Source organism: Camelus bactrianus, chromosome 34 (assembly GCF_048773025.1).
Source record: "Camelus bactrianus isolate YW-2024 breed Bactrian camel chromosome 34, ASM4877302v1, whole genome shotgun sequence".
In the NCBI taxonomy this organism is placed as follows: Eukaryota; Metazoa; Chordata; class Mammalia; order Artiodactyla; family Camelidae; genus Camelus; species Camelus bactrianus.
Window position 1 is genome coordinate 1,965,145 of NC_133572.1, and position 22,004 is coordinate 1,987,148.

Consider the following 22,004-nt stretch of genomic DNA (forward strand, 5'->3'; position numbering starts at 1 on the left):
ACCTTCTCTGCTTTGTCCTCTGCACCCACAGCACACAGCTGACCACCAATATCTGGAACACAAATGCTGTCTTTGTGTTCTCTATAAATTTAAGATCTAGCACCATTTCCAGGATGTACAGAGCATCTAAAACCAAAATGCTGAACTAAGGAATTAATGGTATTAAATACTTCCTGGAATCTGACTGACAATGGTGGGAAATTGACAAGAAGTTAACTGAAGTCAAAATACAGAAGATAGTGCAGAACTAAGCCGTTTCATAGACTTAAAAAAATTGATATATAATCCACATAAAATTCACCAGCTTTCAATATATCCAGTTTTTGTGGGGGGAGGGTATAGCTCAGTGGTAGAGCGTGTGCCCAGCATGCACGAGGTCCTGGGTTCAATCCCCAGGCCCTCCATCAAGAAAAAGTAAATAAATAAACCTAATTACCCCCCCAAAAAAATCTAGTTTTGCAAACCATCACCCCAAAAAGTACCCGCATGCCCATCAGCGGTCACCCCCATCCCTCCCTCTCCTCAGCCGCTGGCAACCACTCATCTGCTTTCCTTTTCTATGGATCTGCGTGTGGTGATGTTTCAGTGAACAATATGGATCATACAACACGCAACCTTTTGTGCGTGGCTCCTTCACAGAGCATCGTGTTGTCCAGGTGCACCCCCACCGCAGCACAGATCCCAGGACCGCGTGCCTTTCTGTGGCTTAACAATATTCGGTTGTCGGGCGCGTGACGTTCTGCCCGCCTGCTCACCAGGGGATGAACATCTGGGTCGTTTCTACTTCTGAGCGACTACGAATAATGCTGCTGTGGACATCCTCGTACAAGACTTCTCGTGGATGCGCATTTTCATTTCTCTCAGGTATGTGCGCAAGGAGTGGCACTGCTGGATCACGTGGGAACTCCACGTCTAACTTTTGAGGATCCGCCAGGCTGTCTTCCTAAAAGGAAGCACCATTTTACGTCCCCACCAGCGACGTGGGCGGGCCCCCCTCTCTCTCATTCACCGCGGCCATCCCAGGGGGCGTGGAGCGGGGTCTCACTGCTGATTTCCACTTTAGTAACCAACACGGAGCATCTTTTCACGCGCTTGGTGGCCGTCTGTGCCTCTCCTCTGGAGGAAGCCCGCTCAGCCCCCCAGCCGCCTCGCGTGGCCTCTGTGTCCGGGAGCTCGAAGAGCTCTTCACGCGCTCTGGGTGCTAGGTTCTCTCTTCCTTAATCCTCAGTCACCCGGTGGAAACAGGGATTGGTCTCTGTTTCACAGATAAACAGATACTAGAGCCTGGAGTGTCAGCGAGAGGCATGACTGAATCCACACCTGGCTCCCCAAAGCCCACGCTCTTTCTGCGTTTCTGTGCGGCTTCCTGCTGACAAGAGGGCGGCGACACCCGCGTGTGGTTTCAGTGAAGATGACCGGCGCTGGAATTGAGGCCAGGGTGTCACAAACATTATCAGCTGACTGTGGAAGTCAACGGTGGCAGGCCTCAGAGCCACATATAAAATAAAACAGGCTTATGTGAGATTCTTTCTTACTCTGAAAGCCTGTGATTCGACAAGCCTTTCTGTTTCAACTGCCCCGCATCAAACACAACAGGCAGGGACAGCCGATGCTTTAAGTGTCAGGACCAAAGGAACAGCCTCCCAGTGAGGTACATCCCTCTGAAGCACAGGTCCAGTCTCCTCTAGGAATTTCTGTTTCAGTTTATTAGACACCTGATCTGCTATCACAGCCTTAAAAAAAAAAAGGTAGCATCTCCCACTGGCAGTTCAGTCACCACTTCCCTTAACACAAATACGGAAACTTGGGTTCTTTCCCTTGTCGTGGGCAAATCAGAATGATGCCGTAACAAGCCAAGGCCAACTGAATTCCCAGGGGCTGTCCAGGCAGCTTCACAACTACCTCGCCCCAAGTGCACAGCGAATCGCCTGAAAGAGAGAGAGATGGGAAAACGGGTATGGTTTTAGTGCCATCGTCCTGTACCATCTTTGCTGCCTCCAAACACGAGATGATTTCAAGGGATGCGTTTAGGAAAACTGTCGTCTGTGCACAGCCCTGTGTGGTCCGTGGAACAGGTAAGAAGACCGAGTCATTAACAAAGTGGAAACATGGTTTTAACAAGAAACTACAGAAAACTCAAATAGAATATTTTCAATTACGTACTTTATTTAAAATATACACGTTATTTTTAAAAAGACCCTGGTGTTGGTTGCACACCGAACTGCTCACACAGGGACAGTCAGTCTCACTCGCTCTTACCAAGCGGCACTGTCACGTCCCAGGTGAACATTCTGCTCAAGAGCACGGTCTCTGGCGCCCTCTGGCGAAACTTCACGAGATTGCGCGTCCAGAAGGGAACTCGGGCCCTGCAGCTCAGGAGAGGCTGGCGGGGTAACTGAGTCACAGCCTCCCAGGCTGACAGGCCGTGATTTGCAGCCTCTGCCCAGAAGGAGGGCAACCTCAGTGGGCGTCACTATCTCCTGGGAAAGGGTTCCTCGCACTGACACTCAGCCATGCTCACAGCAAAAATACTTTCTTCCTAAGCTGCTGTTGTCTTCTTATAAAAAAACAGAATTAAAAAAAAAAAACCCTGTCATTATAAATGGGAGAGAGAATGTGGGAAAGTCTGTAATTCAGGTTATAATCCAGATCCAAAAAAAAAAAAAAAAAAAAAACCCACAGAAAAAGTCAACAGGACAGCAAAAATCATAAAGCCCGGAACGCAGAAAGAGCTCTTCCAGGGGTCCCCGATCCTTCACCCTGTCTCCTCACAACGGACGCCAGCACTCGAGGCAGCTCTGGGCCGACAGCCCCTGGGAGAAGACGAGCTGCCTCTGCCGTGAGGAGGTGGCCCTGCTCCAGGCAGGGCTGCTCCTGAACACCCATCAGCACAGCCTGAGATCCTTCTCCAGACCGAATACTTTGGACTTGAGGTTCCTCAGTTCTCCTTGGATCTTGTGTGCCCGTCGGCTGCTGTCTCGAACCTCACACAGAATGGCAAGATCCTGGTTGGCCCGGGTGTTAAGTGTTGCCTAGACATTTGGGAGAAAAAAAAAGAAAAGGAAGAACTGGTTACGGCACACGCCGGAGGACAGAGCTCAGCTCGCCCTGCAGACCGGGCTGCGCCGCTCCTGCCCACGGGACTTGCGGGCACGGGACAGTCGGTCCTCAGTCTGCGCGGCGAGGAGCAGAGAAAGGACATCGTCGAGCAGGGCGCAGCAGGAAGGGCTCGAGGCCCCTGCGCGCCCTCCCGACTGTGAAGGAGCCGAGACATCGTGGCCAGTCAGCAGGGAACGACGCGCAAAAGGAAGAGACCAGCGTGAGCGGTACTGGTAAACCTGCCCAAGAGAGAAAGCAAGCACCCCTCCGCTCTGCAGGTCCCCACGTGGCCCCGCGGTCGTCCAGCACACGCGGGGGACCGGGCAGGTCTGACGGCAGTCCACATACAGACACGTCTGCCAGGGAGGAAGCCCTTTTTTTAACTCGATTACTCGCCTTCCCCACATGTAAAACAGACACAGTTCTCTGAATCCACTTCGGGGGGGGGGGGGGGGCGTGTGTGTGTGAAAGTTTCTGCTTAGACGGAGTTGAGCTTAAATGAAGCCCAGGCTGCCTCAGTCAATGATCTCAGGCTGCTCTGTCCCCTGTCCTGGGCTGTGAAACGAGAGGAGGGCGAGGCGGCCCAGCCCCGGGCCCCTCACGTGGACCTCTGCTCTCCCTTCCGGTGATTTGGGGTCAGTCACCTTATAGAGCATCTGCTCCAGGTCCTTCAGTTTCTGCCGGAGAACCCTGATGTCTGTCTTGAAGCCTTCCACTTCCAAGGCGCGCCGCTTCTCCAAGGCCTCGTAGCGTTTCGTCATGACCTGCAGGCGCCTCCCCATCTTGCTGGTGCGGTCCTGCACACGGGGACAGGAGGGCGCCCGCGGGGTGAGGCGCGCAGCCCCGAGCCCTGCGCTGCCCGTCCGCCGCCCTCTCATACCTTAAAGATCTCTCTCCTCGCTCCCTCCTCCTCGCGGATTCGGGCAAGTTCCTCCTCCAGGGAAACGCACTGCTCTCGGTACATGCCGGACAGCCGCTTCTCCTGCAGCAGCTTATCCTTCAGGGACTGCAGGTCAAAACGGGGAGAGAACCGTTCACACTCTGCTCTGTAGTTCAGGGAACTCAAATTGCACTTAGCTAAAGACAGGAAGGGTTTCTAGAAATACACAGTGAGTCAAGGAACAGCAGCAAGGAACTCGAGAGCACCTGAAACCTGCTTCTAGAGGGTTCTCTCAGCTTTTTTCCCAAAGTGTACATAGTAGAAATTCTTTCAAATAAAACAAGTATTTTTGGCTCTGGGAAGACTCTGATAATGGAGTTCAAAATTATATCAAGTAAGACATTAACATTACAATGTATGTTTTGGGACACATTTCTGAAGTTCTTCTTTGAAAAGAAAAAAACAGGAACAACACTTTACGTGTTCCACTGAGCAGCCGGAACGATCCTGGAAAACCCCAACCAGGTGTCACTTCCTCACACACAATCCTTGAGACATGACGGTGTTTGGAGCGACGCTCTCAGCAGGACCGTGAAGGCCCTGTGAGGTGGCTGCTGGCCGCCCTCCGCGCGCCACCTGCCCCGTGCTCCCTCCTCCACGACCACGGTGATGGGGCCGGGGCCGGCCTCCCCTGACCTGCCCTCCGCCTGCGGGGCTCCACCCGCGTCCACGCGGCCAGCTCGGCCCCAGGTCGCGGCGAGCCCCAGACCTGCGCCTCTACAGAAGTGCGCGTCCAGCGACGGCATGCCGTCTCCACATAGTTCTTTTGGTTCCTCACTAGCACTTTTTTACAGCCCACCATTCTCTTGGGTATTTGCCCATGTTTCTGTTCTCTCTCACCCGTTAAAATGCAGGTGCCACGGGGGCAGGCCTCGCCCAGCGCGTTTACAACCGCAGCCCCAGAGCCCAGGCTGCATGCAGTAGGGCTGCAGGAAGTATCTGTGGAATCACTCCACCAGTCGACACTGCAATTTCCTAAATCCCCAAATGCTGCCACTGCTTGAAACTCATTTCCCGAGGTTGCTGCTACAACAGCCTCTGCGCTGAGTGGGTCTTACATGACAATCACGGGTTCTTGGAATTCTGAGCTCCTTCAGCTCTTCTAGAAAAATGAACAATTTCTCTGAGGTAAATTACCTTAACATAGTCATCTTGGTTGTGATGACTCTCACAAACAGGCCGAGCTTTGGCCATTCTGTCCTCTTTCTTCTTACACTGCACCCGGTACTGCTTCATCTTTGACACCAGATGATCCTTTTCCAGCATCCACGCCTTCTCTTTGTTTTGGTTTTCAAATCTGAGTTGCAGGAAGTCTTTGGTGCTCTCATACAGCAGCTCCTGGGTGTGATGGAGACTGAGAGAGAGAGCGCAAATGTGGCCATGAAGCGGCGTCTACAGCACGTTGACAAACTTACTCCAAACAAAGCGAGGACAAAGGTTCTGTAAAGACCGTGCCAGACAGAGGGAACGTGCAGCTCACTGACGGGGCGCGCGCTCAGTGTGCACTGGGTGCTGGGTCCAATCCCCAGCCCCTCCTCTAAGGGCAAAGAAATAAACCCAATTACCTCCCCCACCAACGCCTGTACAAAATATAAACTCTGTAAAATACTATTTGCAGTTTTAAAAACACTTTTAACCTGACCACTGGCGCCCTCACACACTTGGCTGGACAGGGTGTAACGCACCCACAATGCTTCACACGCTGGTCTCGGCAGATACCTTCCTGACCCTTCGTTTCAGGCCCCACCATTAGCAGGACTACAGACAACTGCACACGGCCTGCGGAAGTCTGGGCTGCTCCAGGCCCTCGGCTCCGCGGCGAGGAACTGGTCCTGGTGCTGTGACGGAGGGTCAGCGCAGGTCCTGAAATGTCAGGACAGCTCTGCTTTTGTCCGTGCTGTGCGCCACGTGGAAACTGCTCGGCATCATATCCTGTCCTTTTTTCAAGATCAACTTCCTCTCTGGAGTCACCGTAACAACTTCCGCCCACTTACCAGTCTCTCTGCTCTCTGAAGCTCCCTGCCACCTTAAGCCCGCGCCCGTTACGGCTCGGCACTTGTGGAACTTTATTTATCACTTATTTCTGGCCCGCCACCACCAGGTCACCAAGGACAGCACCAACTACTAGACACACACAAGGGAGTAAGCAGGTTCCCGCTGACCACTAAGATTCAGGAAGAGACAAACGATGCTTCTGTCTTCAACAGAGGACGTCTCTCAGAGTTATTAGCAACTCGTCGGTTTAACATCGACCGACGCCTAGAAAAATACTGTATCAAATGATCAATCTGCTTGCAAAGGGAGAAATACCGTGAGGCAACCTCTGCAGTTTTCCACTGAACAAACACTGTCAGACGCACTTAGCTCTCTTCCTGAGTAACACGGTACACAGATAAGGGGAAGTGATGACATGGCACCGGCGTGAGAAGAGGAGCTGTCACCAGGTGAACATATATGTGTATTTACTCAGGTACGTGTGTGTGTGTGTGTGTGTGTGTGTGTGTAAATAGGGAGACACTGAGGAGAGACGAATTCCACCAGGGGAATGCCTTCAGAGAAGGTGACACTGCACAGCGAGGTGCCTGCCACACGGCAAGTGTTCTGTGAACGACAGATGCCATCAGTCTGGCTGGAGGATGGGGGACCCACAGCAACAGAGGAGCAGCTGGGACGGGGGAGGGGGTGGAGTCCCTAACAATTCACGCTGATGGCCAAGCGCCAGGCTCCACCAGAAGACACGGGGAGGGCGGAGGAGCGGGAAGACCGGTGACAGCAGCAGTCAGTTGAGGGCACCAATCTGAACAAGGTCACAGCCCGACCCAGCAGGGTCAGAACTGGAGGGCAGAGGACGCCCGGGAGAGGTTTCCCGGGCTCACACCCGACAGGCCTGGGGTCAGGGAAGAAGGGAGCAGGGAGCCGGGCATCATTCTGAGGCTTCCAGCCCGGGAGACGAGGCGGCTGTGTGCGCATTAAACTAAAGGGGGAAAGAATGAAGTCACAGGTTTGAGATGGGGGCGGTGCCTATTGGGAAAGCCTGGTTTCAGCCACGGTAAACCTGGGGTGTTCAAACACACTCAACCACAGATGTCCTTGCAGCACAGCTCTGGCCCCTGGGAGCAGAGAGCAGGCTGAGCAGGGTGAGCGAGGCAGAAGGCCCGAGAGACACGGGCGCTGCAGGAACTGGGGGAGACGGACCCCAAAGCGGGGGCAGTTGCAGGCGCCCACGTGCAGAAGGACACTAGTTACAGTGGGGACCGGGGAGAGCTAGGCTGTCACAGAAATTGAGAAGTCAGCGATGACCCTGGACAGGGCCCACCTAGAAGCGCGGGGGACGGAAGCAGCCTGCAGAGAGGCGGGGAAGGCAGCAGGAATGGGAGTGCAGACCGTCTGCACCATTCTGCGCGGCTGTGTGGAGTCAAACAGAAGGAAGGCGTGATCACGCTGAGGCGGACACGGCCGCGGTGGAGAAGAGGACGCTTCTTAACACCAAGAGCGGGCTGGGGCGCTCTGATGGGCGAAAGGGGGCGGGCGGGACAGCCGGCGTGGGGCTGCCGCTGCACAGAGGCAGGGGGTCTGAGCAAGACACCTTCTGCAGCCCCGGGACCTGCGCTGCCAAGGACAGGAAAGCCAACTTAAGGGGCTTTCCCCCATCCTCCAGCCAGACTGATGGCATCCGTCTGGAAAGTATTTCAAACGCGTCAGGTACCGTTTTCGTGAACACTCACTTTTTGGTAAGCTCTTTGATTTTGTCCCGATTTCTCTGCTGATGCACCTGAATCTCCTCGATGCGGATCCGTCTGTCTTCCATGAGCCCTGCCACCTGTTCCCGGGAGAGCCTGGTCTGCTCCTCCAGCTGGGCCTGCAGTGCTTCCACCTGGAGGGCAGGAAGGCACGGTGTCCACTCCTGCCTGCGCCCACTCAGCTCTCACCTCTAAGCGAGCCTCTCCAGGAAAATTTAAAAACAAAACCAAACCCCACAAACAAAAAAACAAATAGAAGGAAAATCTCAACTGTACCCTCTTCAGTGTCCTGTGAGTGGGGTGAGGCTGCGTGAGACCAGACTGTCCACACTCAGCAAAGCACCTACACCCCGTGGGAATGCGAGAAAACCCAGCTCCCCTGGCCCCAGGGGTCTCACCTTCCCACCAGCTCCCCTTCTGGTTTTAGGATGGTCTCCCTTTTAACACTGCCTAGTTACACAAAGGATACAGCTATTTTTTTTCCATTTAAAAAGTAGAGCAAATTGAGTATGATGTAATTTCCCTCTCTGAGTCTGGCTGTCATGACCCTCACTGGAGATACTGGCCAAAGGCAGAAACTGTCATTTAAATCAACAGAACACCCCCCATAAGGACAGGAACTGAGTAACCAGGTGAAAAGTCATGGCTGCAAGTGACACCCAATCACCAGGGGGTCAGAGGGCGATGGGCTACTTTCCTAGACTTCAGAACACACGCACCAAACGAACGGACGTGTCCCCAGAGGTCAATCCATTGGGACCGACAACTGCGACTCTGGGCGTCCCTGGGCCAACGGCACAGGGAGTCCAGACTGGTGGCTCTGCTGGGGGGCTCGGCGTGCAAGCTGCACGACCTAAAGGCTAAGAGCGGCACCCAGGGTGCGGCCGGATGAGGGCGTGAAGTACCAGCCCCGGGAGGCGGGGCGCAGCCCGGCTCTCCGGCCACGCGGTGCCGCGCCGAGGCACCAGGGGGCGGGGCTGGGCAGCACCCGCCAACGAGGGCTCGTCACCCGAAGCCCGGCTGGGGGACAGAGCGGCTGGGCCCTGACCTGCAGGATGAGGGACGAGACGTCTCTCTGCTGCTGCTCTGCGCTCTCCTCCTTCTCTCTCGTTGCTGGTTTTCTTCTCCTTCCTTTAGAATCTAAAACAGAAGAGTTAATGGAGACCTTTACTCAGCTTTGCTTTCTGCTGTTCAAGCACCAACACGACCTCTGCAGAGGAGTCTGGTTTCCTTTACCTGCAGGAGAATGAAAGGAAGAAAGAGGACGACGCGCAGTAACTACAGCGCTTAACTGTTATAGCAGGGCTCTCTCACGGGGCCCTGCAGGGACATCACCCTGACGACAACGTGCATCATTCTGAAGAATAAGCTCCTACATTTCCCTGTGCAGTTGTGACTATTTTCTTTTAAAATCTTATTTAATCAGAAAGGGTAAGGAATATTGCACAGGAATTATAACACAATAAAGTTGTTTTTTTAAAAAAAGGGAAAGGAATAAAAAACTAAATCTAAACGTTCTAGTTATGATATATAACCCAGTTTTCAAAAAGTAAGATTATTTTAAAAATAAGCAACCAGAAACTGACACATTGTAAACTGACTATACTCCAATAAATATATATATAAAACAAAAAACATAGAAATAAGCAACATTAAAATTTCACCGAAGATATTTTAATTCGACTAAGCAGCTCATGCTAAGAAAGTAAATCTTTTTTTGCTTTCCTTTTTTTAATTGAAATATACTTGATTTATGATATTACTAGTTTCAGACATACAACGTACTGATTCAATGTTTTTATAGATTATACTCCCTTTATAGTTATTATAAAGTATTGGCTATAATCCCTGTGCTGTACAATAGATCCTTGTAGCTCACTGATTTTACACAGTAGTTTGTACGTCTTAATCCCCTCCCCCACCCTCCTCTTCTTGCTCGTAATCACCAGTTTGTTCTCTGTCTGTCTCTTTTTGCTCTATGTTCACTAGCTTGTTTTATTTTTCAGATTCCACATATAAGTGATATCACATAGCATTTGTCTTTCTCTGATACTTCACTAAGCATGATGCCCTCTAAGTCCACCCACATGTTGTAAATGGCAAAATTTCTCTTTTTATGGCTGAGTAGTACTCCACTGCATGTACATACCACGTCTTGTTTATCCAGTCATCTGTTGATGGACATTTAGATTACTTCCTTATCTGGGCTATTGTACATATAACACTGCCATGAACATTGGGGTGCATGTGCCTTTTCGAATTAGTATTTTCACTTTCTTTGTAAGAGAGTAATCTTAAAAGTTCTCATCACAAGAGAAAAAAACTTGCAACTACATGTGTGGTGGTGGATGTTAACTAGACTTACTGTGGTGATCATTTTGCAATATACACAAATATCAAATTATTATGTTGTACACTGGAACTGATACAATGGTATATGTTAATTATATATCAATTTAAAAAAAAGAGGGGGAGAGGGTAACAGCTCAGTGGTAGAGCACACGCTTAGCATGCATGAGGTCCTGGGTTCTATTACTTCTCCTGCCCCCGCCAAAGAAAGAAAAGGAAAGAAAATAGAGATTTCCATTAAAAAAGAGAAGGAAAAGGAGACTGAGACTTAGAGAGGCTAATTAATAGTCTGTGATTCCAGAAGTTGTCCGAATCTGTTTGATGACTTATCACCGTACATGTTAATTACATACCTTTTATTTTATTCATTAAAGCATAATGGAAAGATTTAAAAAAAAAAAAAAAAAGGCAGCTCAGTAAGATCTCAGACCACCAGAGGCACCACTGTGAACATTTATTATCACTGTACAATAGGAAGAAATGTCTAATTGTTTGCACTGTGGTTTTGAATTCTGCATCAGTGAGAATCTCTAATGATGCAGTTGGTACCTGGTCTGGGAACTGAAGGCTCATTCTGCTCACAGACTTCCACAGCCTGGAGGGCCGTCTGGAGGACGCTGACCTGAAGGAGTGAAAACAAGGACAGAAGCAGCCCTCAGACAGATGTAACAGTGCACTTCTCAGCCTTAGTTCTGCAGATCAAACACTTTGTAAGTTAAACTGGTTGAAACTGATATAATCAGGATGTCATGCACATGAGACACTAAAGTGGACAAAGCAGCCAACTGGATAAAATGCAGTGTCCTGAATGTAAACTGGATAAAACCGGTGCTGGCGATAGAAATGAAAAAGGGTTCTCTGGCAATGCATGCTTAAAAAAAAAAGTCTTTCATAAGGGCCTCAGGAAAGTAAGAGACACAGACAGGCGTGCACATATGGATATGCATAAAGACGGTCACTAAAGCGCTGCTTTGAGAAGTGGAAGAATGAAAACCACAAATGCACATGTGAACGTTGCTGCGTGAGTGGAAAAAGAGCTTTATCTCTGGGAGTAGAATTATGGGACACTGCCACGTAGATTCCTGAAATTTGTGTGTGTGTTTTAAATGAAGACCACACATTACTTCTGTAATCAGTACAAACAAAGATTAAAAAAGAAAGTATTGAAACTTGTTCCCACACTCAGCCTGCTCCTGCTGCTCTCTCTAAACTCATCCAAAACATCTCCTCCTCTGTGCTTTCGGTTTCCAAGTGGAGAAATGGGGTAAACAGGGCTACTTCCCAAGGTTTTTGAAGAAAAAGAATAAAATCACAAAGCTCTTCACAATTACAGAAAACACTCTGGAAACTTAGATACACATGAGCCCACAGTAGCTAATTCTCCTACCAGCTTCTTTAGCAAGCCCCGAAATTGTCCTGATGTGGACCCCAGCCCATCTTTCGCAAAAAAGCTTCCGAAGCCCCACCGGAGATTACTTACTTTGTTGGGAGGCTCCTTATGAAAATAGGTCACTTCTCCCGTGTCTGTTCCCACAAGAGCCAGGAGACTCTGGATCTTCTTCTTGTCCTCGAGCTCCCTGCCGTCCTCAGAGGACAAGTACACATTGCGTCCGGAGTAAGTAAATCTTCATTTAAAGGATCTCCCTTCTGACTTACTTATTTTTAAAGCAATGGTAACCTTATGTTAAAGTTATTAAAAGCAGGATTTATCTAGACCTTAGCTCTAATTTTTCAAACATCAGGTATTCATTTTCAGGACTTGACAGGAAAGTGGGCAGGAAGCCACTTCATAGCTGGCTCCCCATCTGTTGGCAGCACTGATGAAACTCTCTCCAGAGCTGCCCTCAGGCGAAGGGGACCGCCTTGCCCAGCTGCATGTCCAACGGGCAGCCTGCACCCAGGGCCTGGCTACCGAGGGGACACAAAAGCCAGTCTTCTTGCCTCAACTCAGGGAACTCTGAGGGGCCACCCCAGCTTCAGGGCACCAGGGGGTATTGACTGAGAACTGCTGTAACTGAATCCCAGCTCAGCTTCTGCCCAATCAGACTTTCCTCGTTTCTGTGGAGGTGGTTTATTCCCAAAGTGCGCCTCAGTGGGTCTCCTGCCAGCAAATCCCCATCACAGTCTGCTTTCCAGGAAACCTAGCCTAAGACAGTTGATACCAGAAATGGACCAAAAAGAATAAAATAAAATACTCAGGAATTAACTTAACAAAGGGAGGGAAAGATCTGTATCCTGAAAACTGTTGAAAGAAATTAAGGAAAACATAAATGGGAAGACATCCTGTGTCTATAGATTGGAAGACATAATATTACATTACTTACAGCAATCTATAGATACAGTGCAATTCCTATAAAAATCCCAACAACATTTTTTACAGAAATAGAAAAATCCACCCTAAAATTCATATGGAAACTCAAGGAACTCCAAATAGTCAAAAAATCTTGAAAAAGAACGAAGTTGGAGGACTCACACTTCTTGATTCTAAAATTTACAAAGCTACAGGAATCAAAACAGTGTGGCACTGGCACAATGGCAGACAAACAGGCCAACCGAGTACAGCAGCGCACCCAGGACTCAGTCCTACACAGACGGTCAAATGACTTACAACTTTTCCTTTTTTTTTGGAGTGGGGTGTAATTAGGTTTGTTTGTTTATTTTTAATGGAGGTACTGGGGATTGAACACAGGACCTCATGCATGCTAAGCACGTGCTCCACCACTTGAGATATACCCTCCCCCCAACTTTTGACTTTCCTTAGGGAAAAGACAGTCTTCAACAACCGATCCTGGCAAAACTGGATATCCACATGCAAAAGAATTAAGTTGGACCCTTACCTAACACCATATACAAAAATTAACTCAAAATGGGTCAAAGGCCTATGTAAGAGCTGAAACTATAAAACTCTCAGAAGAAAACATAGTGATATTGGATTTGGCAATGATTTCTTGGACATGACACCAAAAGCAGAAGCAACAAAAGGAAAAATACACAAACTGGACCATATGAAAATTAAAAACTTCTGTGCATCGAAGAACATTATCAAAAGAGTAAAATGCCAACCTCAGGACTGGAGAAAACGTCTGCAAACCCCTTGCCTGGTAAGAGACTCACACCCAGAATACAGAGACTCCTAAAACTGAACAACAGCAGAAAACCTGATGCAAAAATGGGAGAAGGACTGAGACATTCCTGTAAGGAAACCATACAAATGACCAACAAGCACCGGACAAACTCAACAGCACTCAGCGCCAGCAATGCGAAGCAAAGGAACGAGCTACTACCCACACCCGTCCAGACGGCTGTGGTTCAAAAAGAGAGTGCGAGGGCTGGTGTGCTTACGGAGAAACCAGAACCCTGCACGCTGCTGGTGGGAATGCAAAACGGCGCAGCCACTGTGGAAAACAGTTCCTCAGAAAAATTAAACACAGAATTAGCATTTGATCCAGCAGCTCCCCTTCTGGGTACATGCACAGAAGACCTGAAAGCAGGAACCCGGATAGGATTTGTACACCCATGTTCACAGTGGTGTTACTCACAACAGCTTGAAGGTCAAAACAATGCAAACGTTCACAAACAGACAAATGAATACACAAAATGTGGTATGTATGTACAACAGAATATTATTTGGCCTTAAAAAGGAATACAATTCTCATACATATGTTGTATAACATGAATGGACCTTGGAAACATTACTAAGTGAAATACATCAGACACGAAAGGACAAATACTGTATGATTCCACTTATAAGAGGCCTAGAATAGTCAAATTCATAGAGACAGAAAATAGAGGGTGGTTACTAGGGGCTGAGGGGAGGGAGTTAGTACTTAACGGGGCCAGACTCTGTACGGGATGACGAGAAGGTTCTGGATGTGGACGGTGGTGCACCTGCAGTAACGTGGCTGTACTTAAAGATGCTCAACTATACACTTAAAAATGATTCGAATGGTCAGTTTTAGGTTAAGTATCTTTTACCACAAAAAGAAGACGTGCATTGGGGTGGATGCCATGAGCACTGCTCAGTTGCCACCTTCAGGACCATGCTGCCCAGCCCCCAGGAGCTGAGTCCTTCTCCAGGCACTGAAGGGGGCTGCCTCCCCCAAGCTTACTCCCCCTCCCTCGTGGCAGCCTGCCTCCAACGACTGATCACTGGGGGCACAGAAGTCCGACGCCCCGCCTTGACAGACAGTCCCGGCCTGGCGCTCCCTGTGGGGTTTGCTAAAGCCTGTTACTTCGGTGGGCTCTGCATCACAGCTCAAACTCTCCCTCAACCCAACTCTGCTCTTACTGTTCCTCCTAAGAGCCTTTCCACTAACCCCCGTGCAGGCAAACCTCCATCTCAGAGCTGGCTTCCTGGGACTACAACCTAAGGAGGACCACAGAGAAACGTACCCCATTTAGTGTGACTCGGGAATAAAGGCCAGCATTTGCCTTCTCCCACTCGGTACCTGATTCTCAGTCGGTCGTTCTCCGAGTAGAGGCGTAAGACGTGCTCCCGTTCCTGGAAGAGGCAGACCTGCATGTCACTCAGAGCCTTCTGCAGCTCAGCGATCTCTTCCTCCCTCTGCTGCAAATCCCATTCCAGTTTATGCTGGAAGAAAAGAAAGGATGCTGGGCTTCACAGGAGTGTCTCTTATTAGACGCGGCAGTCAGCTCACATAGAAAAAGAACAAAATGGATGGCTTCGGCAACACAGGATCCAAATGACAACACCAGGCTGCCTAGAGAAGCGTTTCAAGCCACCGGTGAGCGTGACATTTGCATGTGACACCAGCACCCTCTCATCTTTGACAGCCAACAGAACCCAGGATGCCACACGATCTACCTGTTCCAGTCACGCTTTCTTTAACGCTTTCTATGTAATAAGCATTGTCATGAAATTCTGGAAAACAAAGATGAAGAGGTATGACTCCTGCCTACACAGCTGAGGAATTGTGTGGGGAGACACGCCATCAATTGAAGTGAAATAATTCTTTAATGGAGGAGCACGCGCGGTAGAAAGGCAGAGAGGAAAAGTGGGGCAGGAGGAGAGCGCTCGGAGCCTGTGTGGGAAGCCAGAGTCCAGTACCAGGAGGAGCCCAGCACCAGGAGGAGCGAGCCTCAGGAAGCTGGCCTCAAAAGGAAGGCTGCTAGGGACGGCTGCAAGCATTCCAGCCCCCGCGGAGGAAGAGTGAGCAGCGGGCAGAGGTGGGACTGGAGGCTGGGACGCATGGCAGCTCAGGTGAGACATAACTGGGGTGTGAGGACTGTCAGCAAAGTGATGGAGAGCTTGGGATGGGCTGAGCGGCACTGAGGAAGCAGAACTGACAGGTCCCACAACACGACAGAATGCAGGCGCTCAGCAGAACTGCAGGCCACGCCGTTTACCCACCAAGACCGGAAGAAAGAAACGGCTGGAAGGCGAGGAAGGGGGGGCAGTGGTCTGTGCGTGCGCACGGTTGCGGCAGAAAAGGGGGATCAGTTCAGACAGACACACGAGCCTGGAGCTCAGGGAAAGTGAGTCAGTGTCAGGTTCCTGGATGCATCGCCCCCAGGGAGCAGCACCGCCGCACAGACATAACGCGATCATTCTGGTGGAGGCTGGGAGAACACTGCCTTAAGACTGAGGAAGGAGAGCTGTGAACGGAGGCTGAGATGAGCGGGTCACAGGTGAGACAGACGCTAGGAAAGAAAAATGACGCCGAAATCAAGACAGGAGGAGAGTCTTCAGAAAGGAGATGCCAACGCACACCGCGAGGGGCACAGAGAGAAGAGGGACGTTTGGCACCAGGTCCTGGAGCCACGGGAGGGGCAGCTCCGACAGAGACTCAAGGAGCCGCTGAGCAGGTGATAAAGTCAAGCTGTCCCGGAAGGATGGCTGAGAAGGAATGGCCTCCACCAGAGAGGGAAGCCGGGGCCGAGCGGGAAGGGCCTTCCTCTTTTGTACGTACGCAGGAAAGATCAGAGTATGTCCACATACTGAGGAGAAAAAGCCAACGTCGAACAAGAGGCAAAAGCGGAAGACCGAGGCGAGAGGACACAGCAGCGTTTCTCAGGAGGGAAGGGCGGGGCGGAGAAAGTGCTGGCGCAGGTCGGCCTGACTGTCCCCGGAGCAGTGAGGAGGCGGAGCTGGATACAGACGCAGGTAACCGTGTGGATGGAGGGCAGGAAGCCAGTGCTTCCTCCGTGAACCAGGAAGTAAGGCTGCCGGATGGCAGAGAGGGGGGCCTGCAGGCTGGAGGGGCAGTGAAGGAGGGCACGGGGTGGAGGCCTGGGGAGCAGGACAGGGAACCCAGGACAGTGGTAAGAAAACTGCTGTGTAGCGACTGAGGACACGGATGACTTGTTCACCATGAATTTACTCTGCAATCACCTGTGACCTTTCTAGAACAGCTAGGTGGGTTAGCCTGTGCGCCCCAGGAGAGATCTGGCGACAGCTGGGGGCAATCCTGACCATTACAGCTTAGGGGTGGAGGTGCGGGTGGGAGCGTGCAGGGGGAATCCAGTGGGCAGGCACCAAGAATGCTGCTGCTGACCCTCCAGTGCCCAGGACGGCCCTCGCGTCTGTGATGCTCCAGGAGACGGGGATGGAGGACGGGGCTCAGCCACAGGGAGGGCCCCAGTAGTACAGGTGGGGCAGAAGGAGCCAGGGGTCACATGTGGGAAGGACAGCGATGACTGAAGTACAGCTGAGGGGGTTTGGGTAAGACAGGACACTGTGGCCGGAGGCTGACACACAGGACTCAGAACACTGAAAAGTCCAGGAGCTGTGGATGTGACACTGGAGTGAAGTCAAACATGATGGGGAGAAAGAACCAGAAGGGTAAGAGAGACCAAGGTGCAGAACCAAGGTTTTAGACAGGGGCAGTTTGGGGCATCGCAATCCAATGAGGCCCCCATAAGGTGGCGACGAGGCCGGGGCAGAAGGGATCAGAAGAGAATGTTGTCACAGTGTCCTTGACACCAGCTGGCACCTGCAGGCTCGCCCAGAGGCCTTGAGGGCAGCATGGGTCCTGCTCACCTGCCCTTCACAGGCCTCTCTGCACTGTTCCAGCTTCTTCAGCAGGTCCTCATTCTCCGCCTCACACTCAGACATCTTCTTTTGATAATATTCCAGAAGCTCCTGGGAAGGGCAGAGGACGGCCAGGCGATCTTGGACAGAAGGCAAGGGAGTAGATTGCACTGAATCGGAGAAGGACACGCCCTTCCACCTGGTGGAACCACTGAAGCCACTGGCAGCCTCATGTTTGGAGGCAGCAGACAGCCTGCGTGAGATTAGAAAGGACATGTTCGTTAAACTGTCTGAACGTTTATGAGACCTTATAACTTCTTAAATAAAAAAAGGTTTATGTTCTTAAAGTGCTTATAATTCATGTGCTCACAAACCTTGGAAGTTTAATGTTACAGATTTGTGAATAATCTCGTGAACTGCTTTCCAGGCATTAAAGGGTTAAAGCTGGATTCAAGTTAGAGTAAAAAAGTTCGTTAAAAAACAAAAAACACGATGACAGGGATATGTACTAAGAACGGATAGTGACAGAAAGTCTGATACTGTGAGGCATGCAGCAGCAGGAACACGCACATGCCGCCGCCCCCGCAGTGTACCTGGTGAGATCACAGAGCGTAAACTGGCAGCATCAGTGAAACTGCGATTTCTCTCGTCTGCACACACATACCAGGTGATACACTCATAGTGACACTGTGACAACGCAAACGGTAAACCTTCCAAATGTCCATTTGACAGGAAAATGCATAGACTGTGGTATATGCAGATCATGGAGTATTCGTCAAAGCTATAGAAACTATGAATCAGGGACACGTGTATGAATATGAATGAATCACCCAAACAATATTAAATGGAAAAACGTATGTAGGTGAATATACGGAAAACATTACCATTTATTTAAAACTAGAACTTGCAAAATAAAAGTTTATTTTTAGGGACAGTTAAATAAGTGGCAAAGTTATTAAGGAAGGGAATGATAAATCCAACACTCGGGTAGAAAACAGCCTGGTTATAACCACACAAGCCACCGGATCCTAGTATCCAGCATCAGAGACCTGAATCACACAGACCAAGACTAGCCAAGATCAAAGGCAAACCAAAGGTTGGAACAGAGAGGTTGTTGGTTTGCTTTTAGCAAACAAGAGGCTTAAGCTGAAACAATGAAAGTTAGACAACAAGTGACACAGAAGTGGAGAAAGCCTCACGTGAGAACCCGTCTGGTCTGGCTAACTGCCCGTAATTTACAGCATAACAGCACAGGAGGAGACACTTCCCACCAGAAGCGCGGAGCTGCAGCTAACGCGGGTCGCGGGCAGCACTTCCCATAAGTGAGCGTGTACAGAAAAGGTACTAAAATTTACTTTCAGCCAGCAGGAGGAAGGGAAGTGTCTTCTCAGTCATTTAAAGCTTATGACAGGAATACTACCGTACTTTGCTTCAAGTGTTGAAAACGGGTTGCCTTATAGCAACTGTGGGAAACAGGTTAAGACGAACAAAAGAACTATTCCTGTGATTCGGCAGACAGGCGTGGCCTGAGGGCCAGGGTGAGGTGTCAGGAGAGCTGTGTCTGTGCGCTGGCTGTCTGCTCTGGAATCCAGGACCCACCGGCACTGGCCCAGGCCCACTCGAACTGTCTGGATCTCTGGTATTAACATGCACTATGGCCCAGTGTTTAATCTAAATTCCACATAATAAGAACAGAGAAATGAGGTCTAATACAGTCCAAATCCAGAGTTTGGAAGTGTGCTTCCCAAACCCTTCTAGCTCCTAAGCCAGCGTGTACCCAGGTGACAAAGTCTGGGTTCTCTACATCAACAACACAAAAAGAAGCAAATTCCTTACTTTCTGCAAACAGGAGACTGCGTAGGGGTGAAGTTCATGCTGTCCTTTCAAAACACCTGTCAAAAGACACAAAAATTGAGAGCGAGGGGTCAGGAACAGAAAAAACCCTACAGGACATACAGACTGGTTCCCCCCCAACATCATCAGAATGTGGCGTTTCAGAAAACAGTATTCTTTCAAGTAGTTGCAAGCCCTGAAATTCTACCAAGGCATTCTTCCTTATTATTTTCAAAGAAAATCAGAATGGCATTTAGTATTTGGATGGATAAGCACAGTCTTACTATGAAGGTGTCTGCCACAAATTTACATGCAGAACAAATCTGCAGTCTTTTTGTTGAAATTACAGGAGAGGGAGATACAGAAAAGTTTCTAATAAGCAAGTGAATTAAGTGGAAATTAGGGTAGAGGCTATATTATGCTACATTTAAGATAAAATACAAAGCCATTGATATTATGTTTATCTGGTGTGCTGTGACTATTGTTTTATTTTGGGGAAAGAAAAAAATTACTTAAAAGCTTTAAAAGGTTCATTCACAATCTCCTCTCCAATTGATAACATAGGCCAATCTTGTCACAGAAATCTTCAGGATAAAGTTCACCGTCTGGGAAGGAATAAATACCTCATTACGTGAAGGAAAGAGGGAAGGGTGGGACAGAGAAGAGGAGAGGGGAGAGGAGGAGGGGATGGGAAAAGGCAGAAGCTTTGTTTTAATTAGCTTTGGGCAGAGCTTCCTCATCAAGCTCACTGTCAGTCCATTCTGATCGTGAGCTAGTTGAGGTGACATAATATTCCGTTCTTGTGTTTCTCTATCCAGTAAATGTCTGCTCACACCAATCTGTAACATATATTCTATCATTACTCCCGTTTTCTAATAAGTAACTGAGGTTTAGAGGTTCAGTAAAACTTGCCTGAGGCTGAGCACATGTCCACATATATAAGCACTCAATAAATTAAAATATTATTGCTGTTTTTACTGAAAATTTTACTCTCTGGGTTCAAAAGCTTCTGTCTTCAACTCTCCCTACTACTTCCTCTACCCATTTCTTTGGGAACATCCTTACTGCTTTTATGATTACCTCTATTACCTAAACCACCACCTGGCAAAGAGTAGCTAACTACTACTTGTTTAATGAATAAACGGCATCTCTTTCAATCCGTTGACTTGAATTTTCAATTATATAATGGACATTTTCACCTATTGTCCCATTGGAGCTTGAAATGTTTAACTTAAAACAAAAAAATCCCAGGCTGAAGCAGCTCACTTCTGGGTCATGAACCCAGAGATGTGGTCAAAATTGAGCAGTAAAACTCTTTATTATAAAAAGCAATCATTCAAATCATGTATTTTTTTAGTAATTCAAAGCTAACACTTCCTAAACCAAATTCATCACCTTTATCATCCAAACATGCTCCTTCTGACGTTTCAATTTCAGTTATTAATTCAGCATCTTTCAAGCAACCTGGACTTGAAAATTTAAATTCATCGCTCCATTACTCCTCCTCTTGACCCTCTCATCTAACCGTATGAAAATCCTGCACATTCTGACAAGGACCTGTTAATTCAGGAAACCCACACCTCAAGCACCCTACTCCAATGTCTTAACTGTTCTCCCCGGACCACCTTCTCAGAAGTCATAAAATTCGTCAGTCTAACGCACTAAATCAAACTCAGCCTAGATAGACATCATGGCTTTTCACTTAAGGACCAGACCTCTCTCTCCTGCCTTATTTCCTCTACTCCTTGAATGCACACGAGGTTTCCAGATAACTTTGTTTCCATGCGTTTTTTTTCAGGAGGGCCCCTCCTGCTGGAACATAGTTCCCTCCACTCATAATTTTTTAAATTTATTTATTTTTTGGAGAGGGAGGGGAGGAGGTAATCAGGTTTGTTTGTTTATTTACTTATTGGTGGTGCTGGGGATTGAACCCAGGACCTTGTGATTGCTAGGCGTGCGCTCTACCACTGAGCAATACCATCCCCTCAACTCATAATTTCACTACATGACAATTTAAATACCACCTTCCTTTCTTCCCTGAGTCTCTCCATTAGGAATGCTCTAACTGCATAGGAACCGTATTTATAATTCTCTGAAAGCTGACAGTAGAGTTCGTTGTGGCCACCACCTCTCCCGCGAGGGTGTGTGTTCTCCGCAGATAAGTACATCCTTGTATCTCCCCAAAATGCGATGCCCTAGTTTACAGACGTCCTGTTGGATTTCAGCTACCTTCCATCCCTCCATCTCTGTGACACTCTTGTTTAGGCACATATATGTTCATAGCTGGTCTGCTTTCAATTCACATCCGTTCAGAACTTCGACATTATTTCCTTTTCCCCACCACTCTGCGAAGTGCTTTTATCATCCCTCAACTATACCGACGAGGAAGCTGATGCTGAGACCGGCGCGGGGTGAGGGAATCTGGGACCCAACTCCAGAACGCCCACCTGCCGCACCCCTTTCTCCATCTGGCCCCGACGTGATTCCGGGGTTCAGCCCCCCAGCGCCCCGAAAGCCCTCCCGCAGACGCTAGCTGTCCGCCCCCGGCCCCCACGAGCCTCCCGCCCCTCTCCCGCGCACTCTCCCGTACTCACTTCCCCCGCACCCGCCCTCTCTTCCCGAAGCCCCTTCCCCGACCCTCAGCCGGAAACCCGGAACTCCACTCACGCCGCACGGAGCCGCGGACGCCGAGAGCCCAACCGAAAAACAAGTCAAATCCCTGGCGTCGCGGCGCCACGGAGCGTGCACGAACCCACCCAATCGCCGACAGGCTTACACGGCCCTCTGGATTGCGCGCCAATAGGAAAGCAATTCACACAGAGGCCCGCCCCCTCCCCGCCCTCCCTCGCGCGCCTTGCCCCGGAGGGGTCGCCGGGAAATGTAGTTTTACTTCTGCGCTCGGCTTCCTGGGTGGAGGAGGATGTGGCGGGGCTGCAACCCAGCGCATCCCAGCACAGGTGCTGTGATGTTTCTGGTCAGATGCGCTAGTGCTGGCGCAGTTTAGATTTTCTCAGCTATTTGGTTTTCATGAAAAGTGACTGCAGAATAGTCA

The 22,004-nt window shown here is 49.6% G+C and overlaps 1 protein-coding gene across 2 annotated transcripts; it reads right to left on the minus strand.

The window, feature by feature from the left end:
- Positions 1-2,146: 2,146 nt before the first annotated feature.
- Positions 2,147-21,713, minus strand: CCDC77 (coiled-coil domain containing 77). 2 transcript variants are annotated; one of them, XM_010964437.3, is made up of 12 exons: positions 21,620-21,713; positions 18,956-19,011; positions 17,129-17,372; positions 14,577-14,719; positions 11,609-11,705; positions 10,678-10,750; positions 8,828-8,919; positions 7,765-7,913; positions 5,177-5,393; positions 3,980-4,105; positions 3,744-3,896; positions 2,147-3,032 (listed from the first exon to the last, which is right to left on the minus strand). In XM_010964437.3, the coding sequence occupies exons 2-12, from the start codon at positions 18,991-18,993 to the stop codon at positions 2,886-2,888; spliced, it is 1,479 nt and encodes a 492-aa protein (XP_010962739.1). In that variant the 5' UTR covers positions 18,994-19,011; positions 21,620-21,713; the 3' UTR covers positions 2,147-2,885. The 2 variants fall into 2 exon arrangements, with proteins under 2 accessions (XP_010962739.1, XP_045380230.1); XM_045524274.2 differs by lacking the exon at positions 21,620-21,713 and adding an exon at positions 21,547-21,565.
- Positions 21,714-22,004: the final 291 nt, after the last annotated feature.

Bases quoted from the DNA above. Each gene is read 5' to 3' on its own strand.
- CCDC77 (XM_010964437.3), bottom strand. From the start codon at position 18,993: ATGAACTTCACCCCTACGCAGTCTCCTGTTTGCAGAAA. The intron at 14,720-17,128 runs GTGAGCAGGACC...CTTTTCTTCCAG, and splicing joins GAGAGGCCTGTGAAGGGCAG to CATAAACTGGAATGGGATTT. The intron at 3,897-3,979 runs GTATGAGAGGGC...CCCCGTGTGCAG, and splicing joins CGAGGAGAGAGATCTTTAAG to GACCGCACCAGCAAGATGGG.